The sequence below is a fragment of the Pyrus communis genome, chromosome 15 (assembly GCF_963583255.1).
Source record: "Pyrus communis chromosome 15, drPyrComm1.1, whole genome shotgun sequence".
Lineage (NCBI taxonomy): Eukaryota > Viridiplantae > Streptophyta > Magnoliopsida > Rosales > Rosaceae > Pyrus > Pyrus communis.
In genome coordinates this window covers 6049432-6071985 of record NC_084817.1, presented here as the reverse complement: position 1 = coordinate 6071985, position 22554 = coordinate 6049432, and the positions used below count along the sequence as shown (strand labels likewise).

The window sequence follows — 22554 nt, the reverse complement described above, 5'->3', positions numbered from 1 at the left end:
GTTGTGACTTTTTGCTTAAAACATTGAGGACAAAGTTTGATTTAAGTGTGGGGGGGTAAACAATTTGTATTTGCATGAATTTCATGGGATTTATTCACCTTTCACTTAGAATGTTGTTTCTTGCTGTTTTAAGCGTTTTTAGAGTGTTTTATAGTGTCTTGGTATAAAATTTCGAAATTTTGAAATAAAAAAAAAATAAATAAATAAAAAAAAAAAATCTTTTGTAAAACCCAAAAATATGTGTTTTTAGAGTCATTTGAGTCATTTTGGTGTTTGTTTGTTTCTTAGCGCTACTTGGGAGGCAACCCATGCATTCAACAAAGGAAGACTTAGAAAGCACTCCAGATCCAGATTTCTAAAAAACTCTTCTCTTTGTTGCTATTTAGTTTCTGCCTTGTTAGGTTGTTTAGTTGTTATTGTTTGTTTGTTTATTAATTGTGTGAGTCTATGATTGTAACATTGAGAAAATGTTTGATTTATTGATAGGCACTGCTAAACAAAGAAAGATGGTGCTTCACAAAGGTTGTTTGCTTGAGGCCCCACTACGTGGCTTTACTCTTGAAGCAGAAGGCGTAGGAACAGAAGGCATCGGAGCGGAAGGCGTAGGAACGGAAGGCATAGGAGCAGAAGGCATCGGAGCGGGAGGCATCGAAGATAGAGCACTCCAGGCCTCAATACTTGGCCAAGCGCTGGATGAGCCAGGAAAAAGGTGCCTCTGGAGGAAAGACGAAAACCTTTGACGGTCACTGTGAATCCGACCTTCAGACTCTTGCAGCTCATCAAGCTTCCTCTTCATGCCCGTCGAATAGTTGTTTGCAAGCACGTGCAAACTTCTATTCTCATACTTCAGCTGCTGGATCTCCTGCTTGAGACTTTCCACCTCTGCCATCAATGATTCCACCTGACGGGAGCGGGCAAGCAGGCGTTGGCCCATGTTGGACACAGAACTCGCACACTGAACACTAAGTGCGAGGGACTCTTGAACGGCCAACTCATCGGACCGTCCTGACAGCAGCCTACTATCTTTCGGAGTGAGGAGGTTCCTAGCTACTATTGTAGCTGTTGTGGCGTCCTGCATCACGGAGTCTTCACCTGTGAGAGGACCGTTAGAAGAAAAGAAAGAAGGGCGTCATACGTTACCTTGACGCGGCGCGCCCGCATCACTGCTAAGGCTCAATTCCAAGCTAAGGTTCGATGAGTTTGCCATTTTTCAAAAGTGTTCAAGGGGTGGATGGAGTTAATTCTCAAAGGGCCGGAGTCGATTTTTCAAGAATGGGATTTCTTCAGAGTGTATTTGTTGGGGTGATCGATAGCTCCATAAAAAGCCATGGCGACGCGTCCACCGATTCAGAGATCCGGATTTTCCTCCGCAAATTTCGACGACGCATTCGCGGCTTTTCAGAAAACGCGTTCAGCTTTGTCAAAAGATATCTGACAAAGCTGATAACACGTGGAGGCCATCATCTCAATTACACGTCTTTAGCCGACAAGCGCAAAGTTCGGCGACGCTTTCTCTGCTTTTCAGAAAACGCGTGCAGCTTTGTCAAAAGAGCCGCACCCGTGACTACTTTTGCCATGCAGAAATCGAAGAGCCGTTGGTTCAGAAATCGAAGAGACGTCTGTCGACAAAGGGTAAAAGAGCAGTACCACCACTTTCTATTTAGAAAATCCCTATATTTGTCGACCTTCATCTCTTATGGCAAGGCAGACTTGAAGAAAATGCCCACCAACTCTTCCTTACCTCTGAGGGCGCACTCCCAGCAAAGCCTTTTGAATTACTCAAAATTTTCTTCTTCCCCAAAGATGATACCAGATACCTGGAGTACATATGACCCAGGAGGAAATACATGCGCTGATTCCTTCACCGCTTCTTCAAAAGCAAAGGTATCTCATATCATCAAGGTCAAAAGCAAATGTATCTCATATCATGCTCTTTCCCTGTCCTTTTCTTTGTCCTTGTTCTTACTCGCATGGCAAAGTGAAATAAGCAATCAGCCGGCACTTGGAGTCAGTCTTCCGATCTGGAGCCAACTGCCTGGACTCTATTCCTGATTGCTTACCTAGCGTTGCTCTCGAGTAGTCATCTTCAACGGTTGATACACTTCCAGAGAAGGGACCACTCCTGCACAGATTGAACAAAGAAACAGATAAAAGGGATAAGCTCAGACCTTCGGGGAAGACCAAAAGAATCCTCCAGCCCAGTAGCACAAAGGAAAATCAATGATGGGCGGAAACCAGTTCGAGAGTAAGCCTGTGGAATCATCAAGATCAAGCATCATTGCAATCAACAAAGAGAAGAGGGAATTTACACTCCATAACCAGATTTGCGTCCCTAAACTCTTCTCTTTGTTAATTACATTTTGCCGTGTTTAGTATGTTTAAGTGTTTTTTTGTGTATTTACTTATGCTTTGTGTGAATCTATGCTTAAAACATTGAGGACAATGTTTGATTTAAGTGTGGGGGGGTAACTAAGTATATTTGATGCAAATTCGTTGGATTTTATCACCTATCACTTCACATGTTGTTTCTCACTGTTTTAAAACTATTTTAGTGTGTGTTGTTTTATAACTCCGAAAAGCACATAAAAATTTGAAAAATTGTTTTGAAAAGCCTAAAAAGAGTGTTTTGAGTCGTTTTTGTGAGTTTGTGTCTTAGGATACCTTCCAACACAATGTTAAGGATTTGGTTTGTAATTGCATGACTGTTAAAAAGAATTATTAACATAGAGAAAAGTTTGATTTACTCTTGGTTTATGCTTAGTTATGGTTATAATGTATGACTTCACATGCAATCATAAAAGAAAAATTCGTTTTTATAACATGCTTGAAGGAAGGAACTCAAACAAACGCTACAACCCTGTGAGACTCGAGCCATTACCTTCTTTGGAGAGTTATTTTCTGTGATTCTTTGTTTTCTAAAGTTGTTGCATGATCTCATTATTCCTTGCTTGGTTACTACTTAGAATGCAATTGTATCATGATAGAACTAAATGCTAGAACTTATATCCGTTTCATTCAAAGCATGACATTGAATTGCATAACATATATCAAGATGAAGTTGTGTAGTTGCCACCATAACCAAATAGCCTTACTTCCCATATTTCGTATTTATTGTAAGTTTTAACCCCGTTGAGCCTCGTTTAGCCTTTATTCTTTGTTAACCCACATCACCCCTTACCTAGCCTAGAGTAGGACTTTCCTATACCCTTGTTCTTAAAGGATAGTGAGCATGACTTAATTGAATTCCTTTTTATTAATATGTTGCAGAAAATAAGTGTGGGGGAAGGGATTTTTGTGTGTATGTATGTGCCTAAGTCTTAAAGGAGGCACGGGAAAAAGAAAAAAAAAAAAAAAAAAAAAAAAAAAAAGAAAAGAAAAAGAGTGAAAATAAGTGAGAATGGACTCACAAGTGTGATTGTTGATGAAAGGGCCCAAAAAGTTTGAATATGGCCCTAAGTGTTGTGACTTCCCCTTGGGTGTTCAAAGTTAACTTCTGCGTTCTAAAGGGAATTCTAAGTGCCTAATTCAATACTTTGCTCACTATTGCTTTAAGAACGTTTGTGTACTCTACCTTTCTTTGTTAAACCATTACCCTTAGCCCCGTTACCTCCCTCAACTTCTATCTTGAGTGTTATGTGTTTCAATTTGCGGAGTTTGAAATTGATATGAGCTTATGGAATCACTGGTTCTCATTCTAAGTAGTAGCATTCCATTCATGAGATCATACCTAAACATGCTTATTAACTCCAGAAATTGCTCTCTTTATGATACATATATGTGAGTGTTCGTTTTCATGTTTACATCAATCTTCTCACATATGACTAAATTAGGGTGTGTAGTTAGAAATTCTGAGTGAAAATCGAGTGCATATCTTGTAAGGAATTGAGCAAATTCTCTAAGGCATGTTACTACATTCAAAACATGGTTTTAAATGCTTAATTGTGAACTAGTATATGGTGACTATGATTAAGAATGTACTTAAGTGTGAAGATGACTAAAAATCTGTGAGAATGATGATTTTTAACATGTCATGTCATTGGAAATCCCTAAGACGGTTGTTGGAAGGTTTAGGTTGTGTTTTACGTGTTTAGTGTCGTTTTGTTTATTTGTTTTTATTTCTGTTTTGCTCGAGGACTAGCAAAAGCTAAGTGTGGGGGTATTTGATAGGAGCATATTCATGCGACTTAAATGGCTTGTTCTCGTGCATTTACGTTATGTTTCTTTCGTTATTTTAGTCCTTTATGCTTCTTTTGTGTGTTTTCAGGTTCTAAGGGCCTAGGGAGCAAGAAAGTGCATTTTGAGGCCATTTGGAGCATTTTTGGGCATGGATTGGATAGCTTATCCATGGAGCCAAGAGGATGGACGAATTTGAAGGCCTTGTATGCACTTGAAGACACAAAACAATGGCCCTAACCCAATCACATAACACCTTGCCATGGGCTTAACACAAACACCATTCCTTGCCATGCAAGGAGGAGCAATTTGGGTCCATTTCATGTACTTAAACTCTAGCCCAATCCACAATCACATTATGCCATACAAACCAACCTATTTTAGGCCCATTCTATGTACTTAAACCCTAGCCCTTTAAACTAGTTCATTTATCACTTATCAAACCATTCACTTATCACTCACCACATATCATTCACTTATCACTTAACATATCATTCATTTATTTCACTTCCATACTCCTCTTAATTCCACATGCATTCTCACACATGCACACCATTCACTCACATTTCCACCATTCATTCTTTATTCCTTTCCAAACATCTCACATGCATTTCCACCTTCCTACTTCATCATTTCCACCACTCATTCTTCATTATTTCCTAACCCTACATGCATTATTTATTGCATCTTCACATGCATTCACACACACTTTACACATTCAAACCGTGAGCTCCCATTCCTATATGCCATTTTCAGATTTCCACCCACTAACCTAGTCATCAACACATGCACTTCCACCTTTCATCCACAATGATTCATGATTCATTCACTTTGCATCCTTTAATTCAATCACATACTTTCCCATTGTATAATACATCCACATGCATCTTTAACCAACAAACATTACAACCACATGCACCCTTTTCTCCACATTCCAAACATTGCCGTGCCTTCCCTTCACAATTTCAGCTTTCCTCCTTTTAATTCCACATGCATTCACTTCATCATTACACCACCACTCATTCTTTAAATCCACATGCACATTCAATCATTCATTCAAGCCCCCTTGTGCCATGTTTCCCCCTTTGTTCCCACCTATCACATGCATCATCATCAAACAAACTCTAATTGCTGTGGGTTCCCTTTGCTTCCCTTGTGCAATTCCAGTTTTCACATGTGTCCTAGCTGTTTTTCCATCATTCCTCCACACAAATGCTTAAACAAACAGCCATATGTTCCCTCCACTACCCCTATAAATACCCTAGCATTCATTCATTCACTCCCCATTCAATTCATATCTCATATTTCCATTCACAACACTTCACACAACACAAATACCATTCCATTGCCGTGAGTCCCACTTCATTTTCTGCATATTTTCTCTTCATTCTTCCATCTCCAACCACTCCCTACTCCATTCCACATACACCTAAAGCCCTTAAGCTCACCTTAGACTTTGTGCTACAACAACGAGGAAGAAAAGAGTGCTTAAACGTTCATACAATTCAAGTTTGAGTTGTTGGAATGTTTAGGTGTTTCTTTGATTTCAAAGTTTAAATTTAATTCTCTTTGTTTTGTACGTATGAGAAGGGAAGAGAAGAGTGCCTAAACGTTCATACAATTCACGTTTGAGTTGTTGGAATGTTTAGGTGTTTCTTTGATTTCAAAGTTATGAGGAACTAAACCCCCTTTAGCTAGGGGGTGATTCGAAACTATGTTTATATTTGCATTTTAAATTGATTACGTTTGGTTGGAATTTCATAAGTTGTGGATTCAATTCGTTTAACTATTTGATTGATAACTTATTTATGTATGTTCATTGAGATTGCAAGCTTAATTTTCATGCATAAATATGATGCTAGAATATAAGTGAATTTCACCTAATCGTTATGAACTTATATTCACAAGTAGTAGAGGTTGCTTATAAACAATCGCGTTAAACGAATTCTTGGCATAAGTTTCATGCGTATTCCATAGTAACGAATGCCTCGTCGATGTTTATGATTTCCGTTGAACTTAATGATCTTGGTTAAATGTCTCTATCATGCGTATTCCATAGTTAGGGACTTTGATTAAGAATAATTTGGTTGTAATGCGTATTCCATTCAATCCAACGAATTTAGGGAAATCTGAAAGTTAATCTAAGCGGATCTAATTAACTTGGAGCATTGAGTTTCACAACTTATCGAAAGACCAACTGAGAATCAATTTTGTTTGCAAGTGTAACATGTGTGGAGAAGAACCCCTTGGCTATTCCATCATCCATATTTTTATCACATTCATATTTACATTTTGCCTTTAATTATATTCTGTCTTTTTAATTTAATATCGTCCAACCACAATTCCCCCCCCTATTTTGTTAAGTCTTAATCATTCGTATTTGTTTTATTTTTGTATCTTTAAGCTTTTGGAGTCATAAACAATTGCAAATTCGTCTAAATCAAGTTCTAGCTTCTATTTGAGTCAATTTGATTGTTTTAGACAATTTGAGTTTTTTCAAAGCCATTCTGAGTCATAGTAGTCTTGTTAAGAGTATTTTAATTTAGTTTTTATGTTTTTAAGTCAATTTAGAAGGTTTTAGCAAGCCCTCCTAATCCCCGGTCTAGAACGATCCCTCACTTATCCATTCTACTACAATTGTCAAACGAGGGTTTAATTTGAGTGTCAAGTAATTCTCGCATCATCTTGTTGGCACACAAGACAAGTCTTCACGTATGAATCTACATCGTCCCGCATTTGTGGCCAATAATAAGCGTCGCTCACCAAAGCCAACGTGCGGTGAGTGCCAGGATGTCCTGCCCACATTGAGTCATGGCACTCCTTCAGGATTTCTTTCCTTAAGCTTCCCCACTTTGGGACGTAGATCCGCTTGCCCTTGGTGTATAGCAAGCCGTCCTCAAGCCAAAACCTTCTTGTCTTCCCCTCCTTGACAAACTCCACAATGTTCTTGGCTTGGACGTCATGTGATAAACCTTCTCGGACACGGCCCAAGAGATGGCTTTGCGGCTTGAGTACCGTAGCCATTAACTCTACTCGTCTACTTAGAGCATCGGCCACCACGTTCTCCTTTCCTTGCTTGTACTGTAGCTTGTAATCAAACTCCGCCAAGAACTCTTGCCACCTTGCTTGCTTAGGTGTGAGCTTTTGTTGGGTTTGGAAGTAGCTAGTGGCAACGTTGTCCGTCTTGATGATGAAGGGAGTACCAAGCAAGTAATGCCTCCAAACTCTAAGGCAATGGACGATGGCGGTCATCTCCTTTTCATGGGTCGTGTACCTCTTCTCGGCACTGTTTAGCTTGCGACTTTCATAGGCTATTGGATGTCCCTCTTGCATCAACACTCCTCCTATGGCAAAGTCGGAAGCATCAGTGTGCAACTCGAATGGCTTACTAAGGTCGGGCAACCTTAGTACAGGCTCCTCCATTAGGGCCTTCTTCAACCTCTCAAAGGCCTCTTGACACCTGTCCGTCCATTCCCATGCCTTGTTCTTCTTAAGAAGGTCTGTTAAGGGTGCCGCTATATCTGAGTACCCTTTAATGAATCTCCGATAGTAGTTGGCTAGCCCCAGAAAGGATCGTAGTGTTGGTACCTTGGTCGGCGGTTCCCACTCTTGAATGGCCTTGATCTTGCCCTCTTCCATCATAAGTTTCCCCTCCTTTATCTTGTGGCCAAGAAATTCTACTTCTTGTGTGGCGAAGGAGCATTTCTCCTTCTTGACATAGAGTTCATGTTCCCGAAGGGTCTTGAACACTATGTGCAAGTGCTTGACGTGCTCCTCCAATGTCTTACTATAGATAACAATATCATCAATGTAAACAACGACAAACTTGTCAAGATAAGGATGGAATACCTTGTTCATCAATGTGCAGAATGTTGCAGGGGCATTGGTTAGACCAAATGGCATGACTTTATACTCGAACGATCCATATCTGGTCACCATCGCCGTCTTCGATTCGTCTCCAGGGGCTATCCTCACCTGGTAGTATCCCGATCGAAGATCTAACTTTATGAAGTACCTTGCTTCACCAAGTTGATCGAATAAGTCGGCGATCAACGGAAGTGGGTACTTGTTCTTGATGGTAATCTTGTTCAATGCTCTATAGTCGATGCACAACCTTAGGCTACCTTCTTTCTTGCGTTGGAACAAGACGGGTGCACCATATGGGGACTTGGAGGGTTGGATGTAGCCAGCATCAAGTAGCTCGTTGAGTTGTTTCCTCAATTCCTCCAACTCGGGTGGCGACATCCTATAAGGTGATTTGGAGGGAGGCTTAGCACCAGGCTCCAACTCAATTGCATGGTCGACCTCTCTCCTTGGTGGCAACTTCTTTGGCAGTTCCTTAGGCATCACGTCCGCAAACTCCCTAAGGACTGCTTCCACTTGTTTCGGCAAAGGCCCGTACTTCTCCTCCCCTTCGTTCAACATTAGGGTTGCAAGAAATGTGGCCTCGCCTTTCTTCCAGGACTTGGCAAATTGCATTGCCGACAAGTGCTGGGTACACTTCTTGGCTTGCCTCTCCAATGGCACCAGGCAAGGTTGTCTTCCTTCGTCCAAGATACAGAAGATATTGTAGAAGGGAATGGGAAAGGCTCGTACCTTGTCCATGAACTCTAACCCAATGACTACGCCATAGTCGTCCATCTTGACTATGGTGAAGTCGATCTTTCCCTTCCATGCGCCAATGTCTACTTGTACATTGCGCGCAATTCCGACGATGGGGGTGGCAGCGGAATTTACCGTCTTCACGCTACCGGGCTCCTTTGTGACTCGGAGACCAAGCCTTATAGCTTCCTCCGACGTCATGAAGTTGTGGGTTGCTCCCGTGTCCACCAACACACGCGTCGTCTTGTCACCAGTCTTGACGTCGACGAACAATGATCCTCCCTCAACTTGAGCCTTGGGTTGTGGAAGGGTTGTTTGGATGGCATTCAGCAGACGGATGCATCCCATCCTTGCATCGTTACTCTCCTCGGCCTTGTCCTCCTTGAAAGCTATGGCCTTAAGGGCGTTCTTTTGTGGGCAATCTCGCATCATGTGAGGGCCGTTGCATAAGTAACAAGTGGGTTGCCAAGACTTACCCTTGCCTTTGTCATGCTTATCGGCTTTCTTCTCCTTCGGTTTGCTTGTCTCAGCCCCTTTGCTTGTCTCAGCCTTATCCTTCGGCTTATGTGCTCCCCCACTTTTCTCATGGTTACCCCTCTTCCCTGTGGACTTGGAATCACCTTGGTGGCTTGATCTAAACTCAATCAAGGATTCGGCGGCGGCAATGGCATCAGACAATGTCTGCACGTGTCTCCTTTGTAGTTCGAGTTTTGCCCAATTTTGCAGTCCACTCATGAAGTACATGAGCTTGTCTTCCTCTAACATGTTGGGCACCTCGAATAACAAACTCACGAAGGTGTTGACATAGTCTTTGACGCTCCCCGTTTGTTTGAGCCACCTTAGTTTCTCCTTGGCTTCGTACTTAGCATTTTGGGGATAGAAGTGCAACATAAGATCTTTCTTAAATTCATCCCAAGTGGTGAGGGAGAACGTACCTTGTTCAATCTCCATGCTCCGGCGACGCCACCACATAAGGGCATTGTCAGCTAAGAACATGGTTGCCGTGGCGATTTTGGACTCGTCATCTTCAAGCTTCAGGTACTTGAAGTATCGCTCCACGTTCCACACGAATGTGTCGAGCTCCTTTGCTTCCCTTTTCCCATTATAGGATTTGGGTTTAAAGGAGTCGATTACCTTGGAGTCCAACGCCTTGATTTCCCTCGGCCCTTGCACGAATTGCTTCACAACTGCTTCTTTACAGAACGCCACATCTCCCTTAAGTTCCTTTGTGTCTTTCATCTCTTCTTGAAGCGTCACAAGCCTTGCCTCCATGTTGTCAAGGTGAACCTGGACTTCCCTCCGCATCTTGTCTGCCATGGTATTGAGGGCGCCAAGGAGCTCATCTCGTAGCCCTTCCACCAAGCCACGTAGTTCATCCTTACCATCGTCCACCATGGTTTGGATTTCCTCCTTGTCCACAACGTCCTCATCAAGTCGAGTATCGAACTCGAGTATGGTTCGTTCCACCTTCTCGAGTCGCTCCTCCATGGTCTCCATCGATGCTTGCAAGTCCTTTAACTTTGGCTTGCTCTTGGCAACATCTTGCACCTCGGCAGTACGCTCCCTTGGGTCGGAGACTCCGGACACCATCTCTCCACTTGCCATATCTTACTTTCCTTCAAGTGATTCACGAACAAGGCTCTGATACCAGCTGTCACGGGATGACTCTTTAAGCCTTCCGCCCGTGCGGCACTTAGACTTGAATACCTCGATGAACAAGCTAAGTAAGCCTTCGAAGCCTCGCTTCCCCGGATTGAATCACGAAGAAAGCTAAGATAGCTTGGAGAATGCTAAGATCACTTAGAAGATGGGAGAAATGAAGCCTTGTATTGAAACTTAGGAGAACTTTACAATTGCTTACAACTCTTGGATTCTTGGATGGTTTGGCCAAATGGCCTTGCCTCCTATTTATAGGCCTAAGTAACCTCCTCAATGGAGGGTTCTAGAATTCCCTACTTACATCCAAAAAATATCTAGAATAGTTCTAGATACAACTTGCCTAATCTAGATTGTTCTAGGTGAGGCTTGAATATCTACACTTGTGTGGATTATTCCGGAATGCCCTAGATTATCTTGAATGCTCCGCCATGTTCTTGATTTCTCCGGGACGTTCCAGAATCTTCTATGAAGACAAGGCTTAATGGGCTTGGATATATGATGTCTTGGGCATTTTCTTTGTTTGCAACATATGGCCCGTGACACTAGGTAGTGAAAGTGGTCGCTCTTTCGTACTTCCTGATCTTTGATCCTCACTCCTAACTCATTTGGGCCTTCATTTGCACTGAACCTGCACTCCATATATTCTGTCTTTGATCGGCTTAGGCGAAGACCTTTAGATTCCAACACTTCTCTCCAAAGGTTAAGCTTCGTATTTACCCTTTCCTGAGTTTCATCTATCAACACTATATCATTTGCGAAAAGCATACATCAAGGAATATCATCTTGAATATGTCCCATTAACTCATCCACTACCAATGCAAAAAGGTAAGGACTTAAGGATGAGCCTTGATGTAACCCTACAGTTATCGAGAAGCTTTCAGTTTGTCCTTCATAAGTTCTTACGACAGTCTTTGCTCCATCATACTTATCCTTTATAGCTTGGATATATGCTACTCGTACTCCTTTCTTCTCTAAAATCCTCCAAAGGATGTCTCTTGGGACCTTATCATACGCTTTTTCCAAATCTATAAAGACCATGTGTAAATCCTTTTTCTTATCTTTATATCTTTCCATCAATCTTCGTAAGAGATAGATTGCCTCCATGGTTGAGCGCCCTGGCATGAACCCGAATTGGTTGTCTGAAACCCGTGTCTCTTGCCTCAATCTATGTTCAATGACTCTCTCCCATAGCTTCATTGTATGACTCATTAGCTTAATACCCCTATAGTTCATGCAATTTTGTACGTCAACCTTATTCTTGTAGATAGGCACCAAAGTACTATTTCACCACTCATTTGGCATCTTCTTCATTTTCAAAATCCTATTGAAAAGGTCTGTGAGCCATACTATACCCGTCTTTTCCAAGACTTTCCACATTTCGATTGGTATATCATCTAGGCATACTGTTTTTCTATGCTTCATCTTTTTCAAAGCTACAACCACTTCTTCCTTTCTGATTCGGCAGTAAAATGAGTAGTTTCTACACTCTTCTGAGATACTCAACTCCCCCAAAGAAGTACTCCTTTCATGTCCTTCTTTGGTATCTAGTCGCTTATACATATCGTCATAAGCCGCTAGCTTAGCTTCTCTCACAGCTTTCTTCGCCTTCTGCTTCGCTATTCTATACCTTTCACCATTTTCATCGGTCCAATCCTTGTATAAGGCTTTCCAACATTTAGTTCATTATGTAGATTTTTAAGAATAGGCATTGCCTACAGAAAAGCAAAAGGTAATTAAAAAAATCAGATGTTCTGAACTTCTGATAAAAATACAAATATGTGTAGTGCATCGAGTAACCGCATCCCACTTATTATATCCACTTTTGCTGTTTCCAGTCCAAGCACCATAACCCATCTTGCACACATCAAATCTTATAACATAAGAAACAACCCCATTTCCTAAAATTAGCAAGTGGTTTCATTGAATTTCCTAATAAATATAATTTTCATAGAAAAACTTGGATTCACAAGTACAGAAGAAAATAACCCAGTTTTCAAACACGTTCCAAAATATCATAACTCTTTGAGACATTTTGTCGAACAATTGGTGGTCATACTATACTTAACCCAAATTACTCACAACAAATTTGGTAAAGTTCTCTCCCCCTCCCACAAGAATAAGATGATCATATGGGTAAGAAGACTGTTGAGAAAAACTATGTACAAAAAAATTTTGAGCACTAAGTATCCAAGCAGCACAGAGGCCATGGTGTATCCAGGTAGAGTTCCAATCCATATTGTGGTCATATTTTTCAACCATTCATCACAAGTTACATGCAATACATAGAACACATAAATGAGCATATTGGAACAAGCTTCGGGATTTTTACCTTACAGAAGAAGCTACAGACTTGGGTGCGCAGTTGACGGAAGGGAGGACGAGTTCGCGAGGAACTCGTCGGTGTATTTAAGCTTAACCCTCATTATTGGCATTGGCACTTTTTCTTTACATAAAAAAAGGGAACGAGCTTTTGCCTTTGCAATCAGAGATGGTTTTGTCTATGATTTTGAAAAGGTGAAATTGTGCTCGGCTATGTAGAGGTGGAGGCGTTTGGAAATTTCTGAAGAGGAAAGGAAGAGACGCTGCGAGACAAAAAATGAAGAGGAGAGAGCAAACGCACTTTCTTTGGAATTAGGGAGTTTTTTTTTTTTTTTTTTCTTTTTGAACAAAATGGAAATAGGGAGTTGAGATTTTGGGCGCCATGTCAAAATTTTTGGCAGCCCTCCAAATATTTAATCTCCCACCTCCTTCAAATGTTTTCAATTATGTATGATTTTATTTTATTTTTTTCTTTGCCCAAATGTATGATTCTATTAAAATCTATCGTTTTGATGGGATAAGCATTCATGAAAGTAATTTCAACAATCCAACAGTCAAAATTGTTTATATAAACTCCGATATCGCATACGTAAAAAATTGCAAAAAACAAACATTTGGAGATTATATAACAAGACAAAACTTTTCGAAAGTTATAAACGAAAAATCACAATTTAACGGTTATTTTAGCTCCGATTTTGATGATTTTTACAACTACACTCCTCGACCCTATATGAATACAATGAACAAATTCAATCCACTAGTGTAAAATAAACTCTTCGTGTTAGTGAATCTATCATTTTAACAGGAAGAAATTTTATGTTATACTTAATGGAAGTATAAAATAAATTCTAAGTTTTAGTGAATCTATCATTTTAACAACATACACATTCTACAAAACTAATTTCAATGATCCAACCGTCAAACTTGTTTTTATACACTCCAAGATTGCAAACGTTAAAAATCACAAAAGAAAAACATTCAGAGATTAGGTAACCGGATGAAATTATTCGACGATTACAAATGAAAAATCACAATTTAACGGTTATTTTAGCTCTGATTTTGATGTTTTTTTACAACTACACTCCTCGACCCTATAAGAATTCTATGAACTAATTCAACCTTCAATTTAAAATATTTACACTAGTGGACCACAAAATCTTATGTTATACTTAATAGAAGTATAAAATAGACCTTAAGTGCTTGTTGAATCTATCGTTTTGATACGCATTCTATGAAACTAGTTTCAATGATCCAACTGTCAAACTTGTTTGTGTATACTTCAAGATAGCATGCATCAAAAATTGCAAAAAACAAACATTCAGAGATTAGGTAACAGGAAGAAATTTTCCGACAATTATAAATGAAAAATCATGATTTAATGGCTATTTTAGCTCCGATTTTGATGTTTTTTACAACTACACTCCTCAACCCTATAAGAATACAATGAACTAATTCTATCTTCAATTTAAAATTTTACACTAGTGGTTTTCTTTTTAAGGTTTTCATTTAGTTTCACGAGTGCGCGAGAGAAACCAAATTATTGGGAATTCTAGATTTTAATATCCTCCAAAATAAAAAAGAATTAAATTAAATTAAATAAATAAAAATAAAAAAAATAAAAGCATCCACCACGGGCTAGAGGCGTGATGAATTTACGAAAGACAGAGGCGTGATGAATTTACGAAAGACAATGTGGTAGTTTGAAGTAACCACTACGAGCATATATCGTGGTGATTATGATATAACTTTTTGAATTTAAAAGCCGGTTGTAGATTATTCGTTTTTAACAATGGATCAAAATCTGACCATGGTGGATTAATGTTATCTACCACAAGTTAAACTTGGCCGTAGTAATTGAATAGTTTTTACCACGAGCTATATATGCCCCTAATAGAATTGATGTGGTAGATGAACTATTTTGTTCTAGTGTTCCAAAAAGGAAAAGCCACTAATATTTGACTTTTTTTTTTTTTTTTTTTTGGTTCATATTCATTAAAAAGAGAGACGTCTGTTTTTTTTTTGGTCAATAAAAAGATAGTCAATTGTGTGAGTATTGTCAATTGGTTTCGGCCTGACTCTTTTTAGTTGAATTAGATCTATCCTTAATAGAATAGTTCAATTTGAATTATAGCAAAAATAAGATAGAAAAAGGGAGAAATATATTTCCCAATAGAGAATGATAAGTTATAAACATAAATGATTCTATTTTTTGAGGGGAGATATTCGATGATCACACGAATAACAACTCAAACATTGTTGAGGCAGAGCCAAAGAATGATGCCATGGAAGAATCGCCCCATGAAGGTATTATGTCTTGATTCTCACAAAGATTTCCATTCAATATTTATTAATTAATTTCCTTTCAAATTATGCATCGTTATTTGCACTTTAAAATAGTCATTTATTTTTCTTTTTTCAAGGAGAAAACTAAAATGCATAATGCCATTGACCTTGAATTCCTATTAACAGTTGCAATTTACAAAGAAAAAGAGACGGTATTCAATGGTAAAACGAACAAAAGTAGTCTATATACACAATAAAATTAAGAAGAACAAGAAAAATGCGTAAGAAGTATATAGTCTATATGTTTTTGTTTGGTGATGAGCTGGGTAACAACCATATGTTGGGTACATTATGGGAATATATATGTAACGTTAGCTAGCTTGGCAAGAGACGAAGACAACCACGTTAATCAAACTATTATGGATTTCGTGATGATGGGTGGTTGGGATGCTGCAATGTCGCTTCTTAAGCGACATCCCAAGTGGTGAAGCTACGTGAGGGCGAGGAGTGGCAGCTGCCACTCCCTTCGCCAGAAAACATGCCTAGGAGCTCTAGTTCAGCCCCTCTGCTCTCGTCGAAAATGAGAATTCCTGCTCCTTTGATTTGGTTTCTGCTGCTGCACAGCAAAGATGGATTTGTTTTTTTCCTCTTTTTTATTAGATTTTGGAGAAGGAAATCTGAAAAAAGATGTAATTGCAGACTGACGGAACTTGCGAAGAAGATGAAGGTTTGTTTGATATTCCCTATACCAAACGATGTCGTTTGGCAATGCTGACCCTTTTTTTATATTTTTCTCTCTTACAAGTCAAAACTGATTGTACTGACACATTTGTTTACATATTTCTCTCTTAAAAGTAAAAACTGATTGTACTGACACACCCTTCTCCTTCGATCCCTTCTGCCCCACTTTGTTTACCATTTCCCCTCTCTTTTTTTCTATTTTGACCGCACCTTTTTTCGGTTTGTTAATCAATTTCTTCCCCCTTTTTTTTTTTTTTTAATTATTATTCTTGTATGTATTTTATCTCTTTTTAAGACCCCAGCGTACGTATTTTAAACTCTCACATTATCTATAAATATTATATTAATTTTTAAAAAATAATGTAAATATTGTTTAATGCTTATTTTACGATAAAAGAAATTCATTTAAATCCATTTAGGCTCCTGCCTAAATCTCACCTAAGTGCCTAGCTGCAGGCTCTAGTCCGCTGCTTGACTAGTGTTTAACGTTTTTTTAGAATCTAATCTTAACCAATTTAAGCTTCTTACATGGTTTTAATATTACCGCTTACAACCGCTTTGGTGAAGACATGGTTTTCTATTATGAATATTGATTCAAAATTTTGCACTCTCCAATGTGAAAGCAACCACTTCGATAGAACCTTGCACTCTTTTGAATTTCGCCCCGCCCCTCAGCAAATCTTGACTTCGCCACTTCCCAAGGCAGTAACTGGAAGAATTAGGGACGGTGAGACAATTCTTCACTCGGCAGTCGTTTATAAGAAGGTGGACATTGCAAAAGAATTGGTACACTTAATGAGACCAAAAGACATGGAAATACAAGACCGTGCGGGTCTTACCGCTCTTCATCGTGTTATAATCCATATTCCAGAAAGCGTCGAACTAGCAAAATGAATGGTTGAAAAGAACAAGAAGTTACTCAGTATTGTCCTTCCTCCCGTGAGAACCGTCCCACTTTCGGCCGGCAAAATTACCCCACTTATTCGGGCTCATGGTCATATTCATGAAGAAGGAGAAAAAATGGCTCAATACCTATATTCCGTCACTCCGCACGAAACTCTGAACGATTCCGAATGCGTTGTGCTTATTACCCAGGGTCTTAGGTTAAAAAGATTTGGTAGGATCAACGTTCAAATGATAATTATTATTAGTGGCGCCTTAATATTTTTTTTCTTGTGTAAATACTATAAAACCGGTGTATATTAATAATGTTGAGACTAAGCTAATTTTATAACTAGATCTATAGAGGTTATTTATAAACTCTCCACAATATGTAGATATTGTTTGTGATTTAATTTAGCACCGTCTGGAGTTAGCCATTGCTAAAGATTTTACGGGAGAACACCTTTAAATGAACTAGCTAGTATGCATTCTACATTTTTAAGTGAAAGCTCACTCAATTTCTAGGAACAATGAACTTATGACAGTTAGTAATGCTTTCTATTTTCTCTACATTTTAAGTTTTGTCCTAATTAAGCTTTCTATTTTCTTTTATTCTTATTAGACGCAGCAATAGAAAATTCTTGGTTCAAGGAGCTAGTTTATATCGCGTATCAATATATAAGTAGGCTTGTGTTCTTATCTTGATAGGCTTACAAATAAAACCAATGCCTACCATTTAGGAACCTATTCCTACCACTGATGATGTTTGTATGAACGTTCAAAAACCGGAAGATGGCGAGGAGAGTAATAAAAGGCAAAGGCATCTCATTTGCTCAGGTACGCATGACCATATTTTAGGAGAAGCCTTTATTCTTGAAGTGAAATTGGCAAGGTCAATCTCCCTATTGGTTCTGTATATATCATTTTTATTTTCCCTTTTTATTAACTTGATTTATAGATGCATTTGGATGCTTCCTCTTTTTTTTTCCTCTTCTGCAGTCCTACAACTATGGTATCTACCTCGACAATGGATATGTAGGAGGTCAGCTTCTTCATATTTACCTATTTTCTAACTTGGTTTCAAATGATGGTGGGGCTCATCTTCTATCAACATACATATCAAGTCTTCGTCTTATACTTTTATCCATTGCAACCTATTAATTAATATATCGTTCTATGTTGCAATTTTTGTTTTTCAAAACAACTATGTATGATAAGTAGACACTTATTTATAAGTCATATAATAATTTAATCAAATTTGAATAAAACCGCTTCGGCCCCACAGTCCGACTAGCGGCTCTTAGAACATTGGTCAAAGCTATCAAATTTAGTGGTACTGAAATTTGATTATTGTGTTTGTTTTGGAATTAATTGAAATATTTATGGAATTTGGAACCTTTTTGTCTTTTTATTAAAATCGATATTCTACACTCATCTAAATTAAGGAGAAAAAGAGAGTTTATACCTGGGACTAAGTGGATTGAAGGAAAAGGTCTAATCACCATGACAATCCACCACCTGCTAGGTCTTTTATATGTGGGTTAGAGTTGTTGATTTTGGTTTCAAAGAAACTCACCTCCAACAACTATAAAAATGTGCCGGCACAAGAAGGTTGTGTACGCATTATTGATTTTGTTTTTGAAAAACCCCACTGCATTTTTGTACCATATTAAGTAATGCTAAAGAGACTGCATTTTTATACCATATTATATGGTTTAAACGGGATATTATTTTTTTATTTTTATAAAAAGGGGATATAATTAAGGGAACTTTAACGAAAAACCACATTTTTACAATTAAAAAAAATCAATCCTAGTACTATTCATTTCATCTTTTATTTTGTCATTATCGTTAAAACTCAAAGTTTTCAAGTCATTTTCATTAGTTTTCCTTATAATTAATTGGTAATTGAAGACTTTACTGACAAGTTGGAATTTCAACGCAAGTACAAGTTTATTTCGTGGACTAGTTGTCAAGACCTTCGGTAAACTTTTGGGTACGCTACATTATGAATTGATTTCTATGGAAATTCATTTCACACATTCATTTTAATCTTTTATTATAGTCTCTTACACACTTTTGTTTAATTTTTATCGTTGATTCTGTTTGTTTTATTTAATTTAATGTCCATATATAAATAGGGGTGTGGAAAAACTTAGAAGGGTGTGTAAAAATCACTTTTATTTTCTTTTCCTATTTATTGTCTTAATAATTTCTAATTACTTTCTTTTTATTTTTTTACTTTCAATTATTTTCTAATTCTATCTACAGAATTAAGGGTATATTGTTTGATTTGTTTTGAATGTCAACATAGGATTCAATCCTATATATCAAATGAAATTGGCCCATGTTTGGATCCTTGAATTTCTACCTCGCTTGTGTGAAGTGACGAAAGATAAAGATGTCAAAGAATTGCAAGGCTTAGAAACAACAATGTTCCTAGCAATAAAAAAAAAAGGACATGTGGAGTATATTAGTCATTTATGCAGTGCAAATTATAAACTCTAAGGCATCCCCAATGAAAAACCAGGAACATCTTTCAATTTGCAGCTGAATGTCGTCAACATAAAGTTTTTAGTCTATTATATGGACTAGATGAACAACGCAACTGGGTAGGGTTCGTAAGTAGGAAAGATAAGTCGAGCGTTAACATGTTGCATGTGGTAGGAAATATTTCCACCACCACACAGATTAATCTTATTCGAGGTGCAGCTTTGCAAATGCAAAGAGAACTGCAATTGTTCAAGGTGACTACTTATCCATGGAATTAATTATATATTATACTTATAAAATCTATGTTATTATATAAGAGACTTAATCATATTTGTGAAAATTGATGATGGACCCCCCTCCTTTCTACTATTCACCATCTTCTCTCTTGTATGTAATTGAAATTTATAAGGAAATCAGAAGTTATTTTATATATTTGTGGTCCATTCCTTCATAACTTGAACTGAAAATACCTTGAGACTTAGCCATAAGGATTTGTACCAAGAGATCAGAATTACTCTTCGGATGTATATAGTCACATCTCTTCAAAGTTTTTGTTGAATGACATGCAGGAGGTGGAACGTTTTGCAGAGCCTGTAGATCATGAAGCAATAAATAAAACGGATGAGACGACACCACGTGAATTATTTACCAAGGGTCACAAGGACTTGGTGAAAGAGGGTGAAGGGGCGATGAAAGATACAGCAACATCTTGTACAGTTGTAGGGGCTCTCATCATTACTCTGATACCAAGTTGAATATCAGAGTACACAACGAATAAACAAACTAACTGAATATGAAAATTTAATAAACGTGTTGAAGAAGATCAAGCTTAGAATAGGAATGTTGACTTTGTTTATATTGTAAATAATTCCTTTCCTTATTTGTGAATGTTTATGGCTTGATTGTAGGAACCATATTAGGCATTATTGTAACTACAAATAGGCTGTTCTGCCTATTGAATCAATATCAAATCAATTATACATCATTATTTTTACATGGTACTAGAGCATTGATCTGGGCAATAAAACAAACACAACAAAACCCTAGCCGACCTCCATGGCAGACGACAAAGCATCAGGCACGGCTTCAGGAACCCAGTGGGATAATCCTACTCATCAACTATATCTTCATCATTTAGACCAACCCGGTGCTATTCTTGTGCCGCAGCCCTTGGTCGAAGACAATTACAGCACATGGAAACAATCCATGACTATGGCCTTAACGGTCAAGAACAAAATCGGACTCGTAGACGGTTCGATCGAAGAACCAAGTGGAAAGAATCTCCATGAATGGCAGCAGTGGAATCGCTGCAATAATCTGGTCCAGACTTGGCTGCTAGGGTCAATGTCGAAAGACATCGCTAGCAGCGTTATCAATTGCAAGAACGCTAGGCAGATATGGATGGAACTGCAGGAGCGATTCTCGCATGTGAACGTGGTTCAACTGTTCAATATCGAGAATGAGATTCATGATTGTGTGCAAAGAGGAATGTCTGTGGGATCTTACTTCACGAAGTTGAAGGGACTCTGGGATGCCCGTGACGCTCTCTGCACTTTTCCGATCTGCACCTGTGGCTCAGTCAAGGAATTGGCTGCATATTTGGACACACAGAAAACTATGAAGTTCCTCATGGGCCTCAATGACTCATATGCAAGTGTTCGCAGCAACACCTTGCTGCAAGATCCATTTCCCACAGTAAACAAGGCGTACTCCCTTGTTCTGAGGCATGAGAAGCAATCGGAAGTAACAGCAGGCAAAGCTTCGACATAACCGGATGCGGCTGTGTTTGTCGTGAAGAATGCCAACCGTGAATCTGAAGGAGAAAAAGATGAGCTGAAGTGCACCAAGTGCAACAAGACAAACCACACTGCCAAGACTTGTCAGGCACACCTCAAATGTGCATTTTGTGGCTGGAAAGGTTACACGGCAGAATACTGCAGCAAGAAGAAGGCAGCGGTTGAGGCAGTGCTTTCCAAAGGGAATCAAGCAGCAACGTGTTTGACAGACAGGAAGGAGATGAAGTTTCCGTTTACTGCTGAAGAGTGCAAACAAATCTTGAGTATGCTACACAATAAATCCTCATCTGCCAATCATGTTAGTAATCCTGCAACCCATGAAGAACTCTCAGGTAAAGCCTTTTCACTCAACTCTCATGGAAAACAAAGCACTTGGATTTTAGACAGTGGCTGCACAGATCATGTGATTTATGATCCCGACATGTTCTCCACCTCGAGGCCTCACATTGGCAAAATTGTCTTGTCCCCCAATTTGATCCTTGAGAACGTTTTATGTGTCCCGTACTTTAAGTTGAATTTGGTTTCAATTAGCAAGTTAGCCAATTCATCTTGTATTACAATTTTTCTGAAACAATTTTGTATCATACAGGACCTACGTTCGGGAACGATGATTGGGACGGGAATTGAACGGGAGGGCCTATACTATCTCGACCATACCAAGAAAGGAACATGCAATCAAGCACACAAGACCCACCCCATCCTTTGGCACCAACGCCTTGGCCACCCATCTACCAGAATTCTTCCATTATTTCCTATTACTACTTTTAAACATGCATCTTGTGATACCGACAAGTGCACAATTTGCCCCTTGGCTAAACAAACCAAGCTTCCCTTTTCTTCCAGTTTAATTACTACTCATTCTAGTTTTGATTTGATTCATATAGACATATGGGGTGGTTATAAAATTGCTTCCACTTCGGGTGCAAAGTATTTTCTTACTATTGTTGATGATTATACTAGATGCACATGGATTTACCTTATGAAACACAAGTCTGATGCTTGGCCTTTTCTAGTTAATTTTATCAATATGGTTGCCACTCAATTTGATTCCAAAATTAAAATCATTCGTAGTGATAATGGCCCTGAATTCAAAATTGACAGTTTCTATGCAGATAAAGGTATTATGCATCAAACTAGTTGTATCAACACACCACAGCAAAATAGGGTTGCTGAAAGAAAACATAGACACTTGTTAAATATGGCAAGTGCCTTGCTTATTCAGGCCGGGCTTCCAACTCATTTTTGGGGGGATGCCATTCTCACATCAGCTTATCTCATCAATCATACCCCTACTCCTCTTCTTGATGGCACAACCCCATATGAAAAATTGTTTCACAAAACTCCCAGTTATTCCCATTTTCGTGTTTTTGGTTGTTTATGCTTTACTTCTACCCATGCCCAAACTCGTTCCAAATTTGATCCACGAGCCTCTCGGTGTATTTTTTTGGGCTATCCTTATGGTAAAAAAAGGCTATCGGGTTTTTGATCTTAGTTAACAAAAGGTCGTTGTGTCTCGTGATGTGAGTTTTTTTGAGGATGTGTTTCCTTTTCTTCTTCCTCACCATTCCGCTGCGTCACCACATCCCCATCTTACCCACATTCCCAA

General features: G+C 38.8%; 1 protein-coding gene across 1 annotated transcript; it reads left to right on the top strand.

The window, feature by feature from the left end:
• The first annotated feature begins 20208 nt into the window (after positions 1-20208).
• On the top strand, positions 20209-21575 carry LOC137716948 (uncharacterized). Its single transcript, XM_068456289.1, has 3 exons — positions 20209-20895; positions 20950-21280; positions 21538-21575. Exons 1-3 carry the CDS (start codon positions 20209-20211, stop codon positions 21573-21575), a joined length of 1056 nt encoding a protein of 351 aa, XP_068312390.1.
• Positions 21576-22554: the final 979 nt, after the last annotated feature.

What these genes read in the sequence shown, in the direction of transcription:
- LOC137716948 (XM_068456289.1), top strand. Translation starts at nt 20,209, where the DNA reads ATGGCAGACGACAAAGCATCAGGCACGGCTTCAGGAACCCAGTGGGAT. An exon ending in GGCATGAGAAGCAATCGGAA is followed by an intron (nt 20,896 to 20,949) that starts GTAACAGCAGGC and finishes TTTGTCGTGAAG; the next exon opens with AATGCCAACCGTGAATCTGA. An exon ending in AACCCATGAAGAACTCTCAG is followed by an intron (nt 21,281 to 21,537) that starts GTAAAGCCTTTT and finishes TGTATCATACAG; the next exon opens with GACCTACGTTCGGGAACGAT.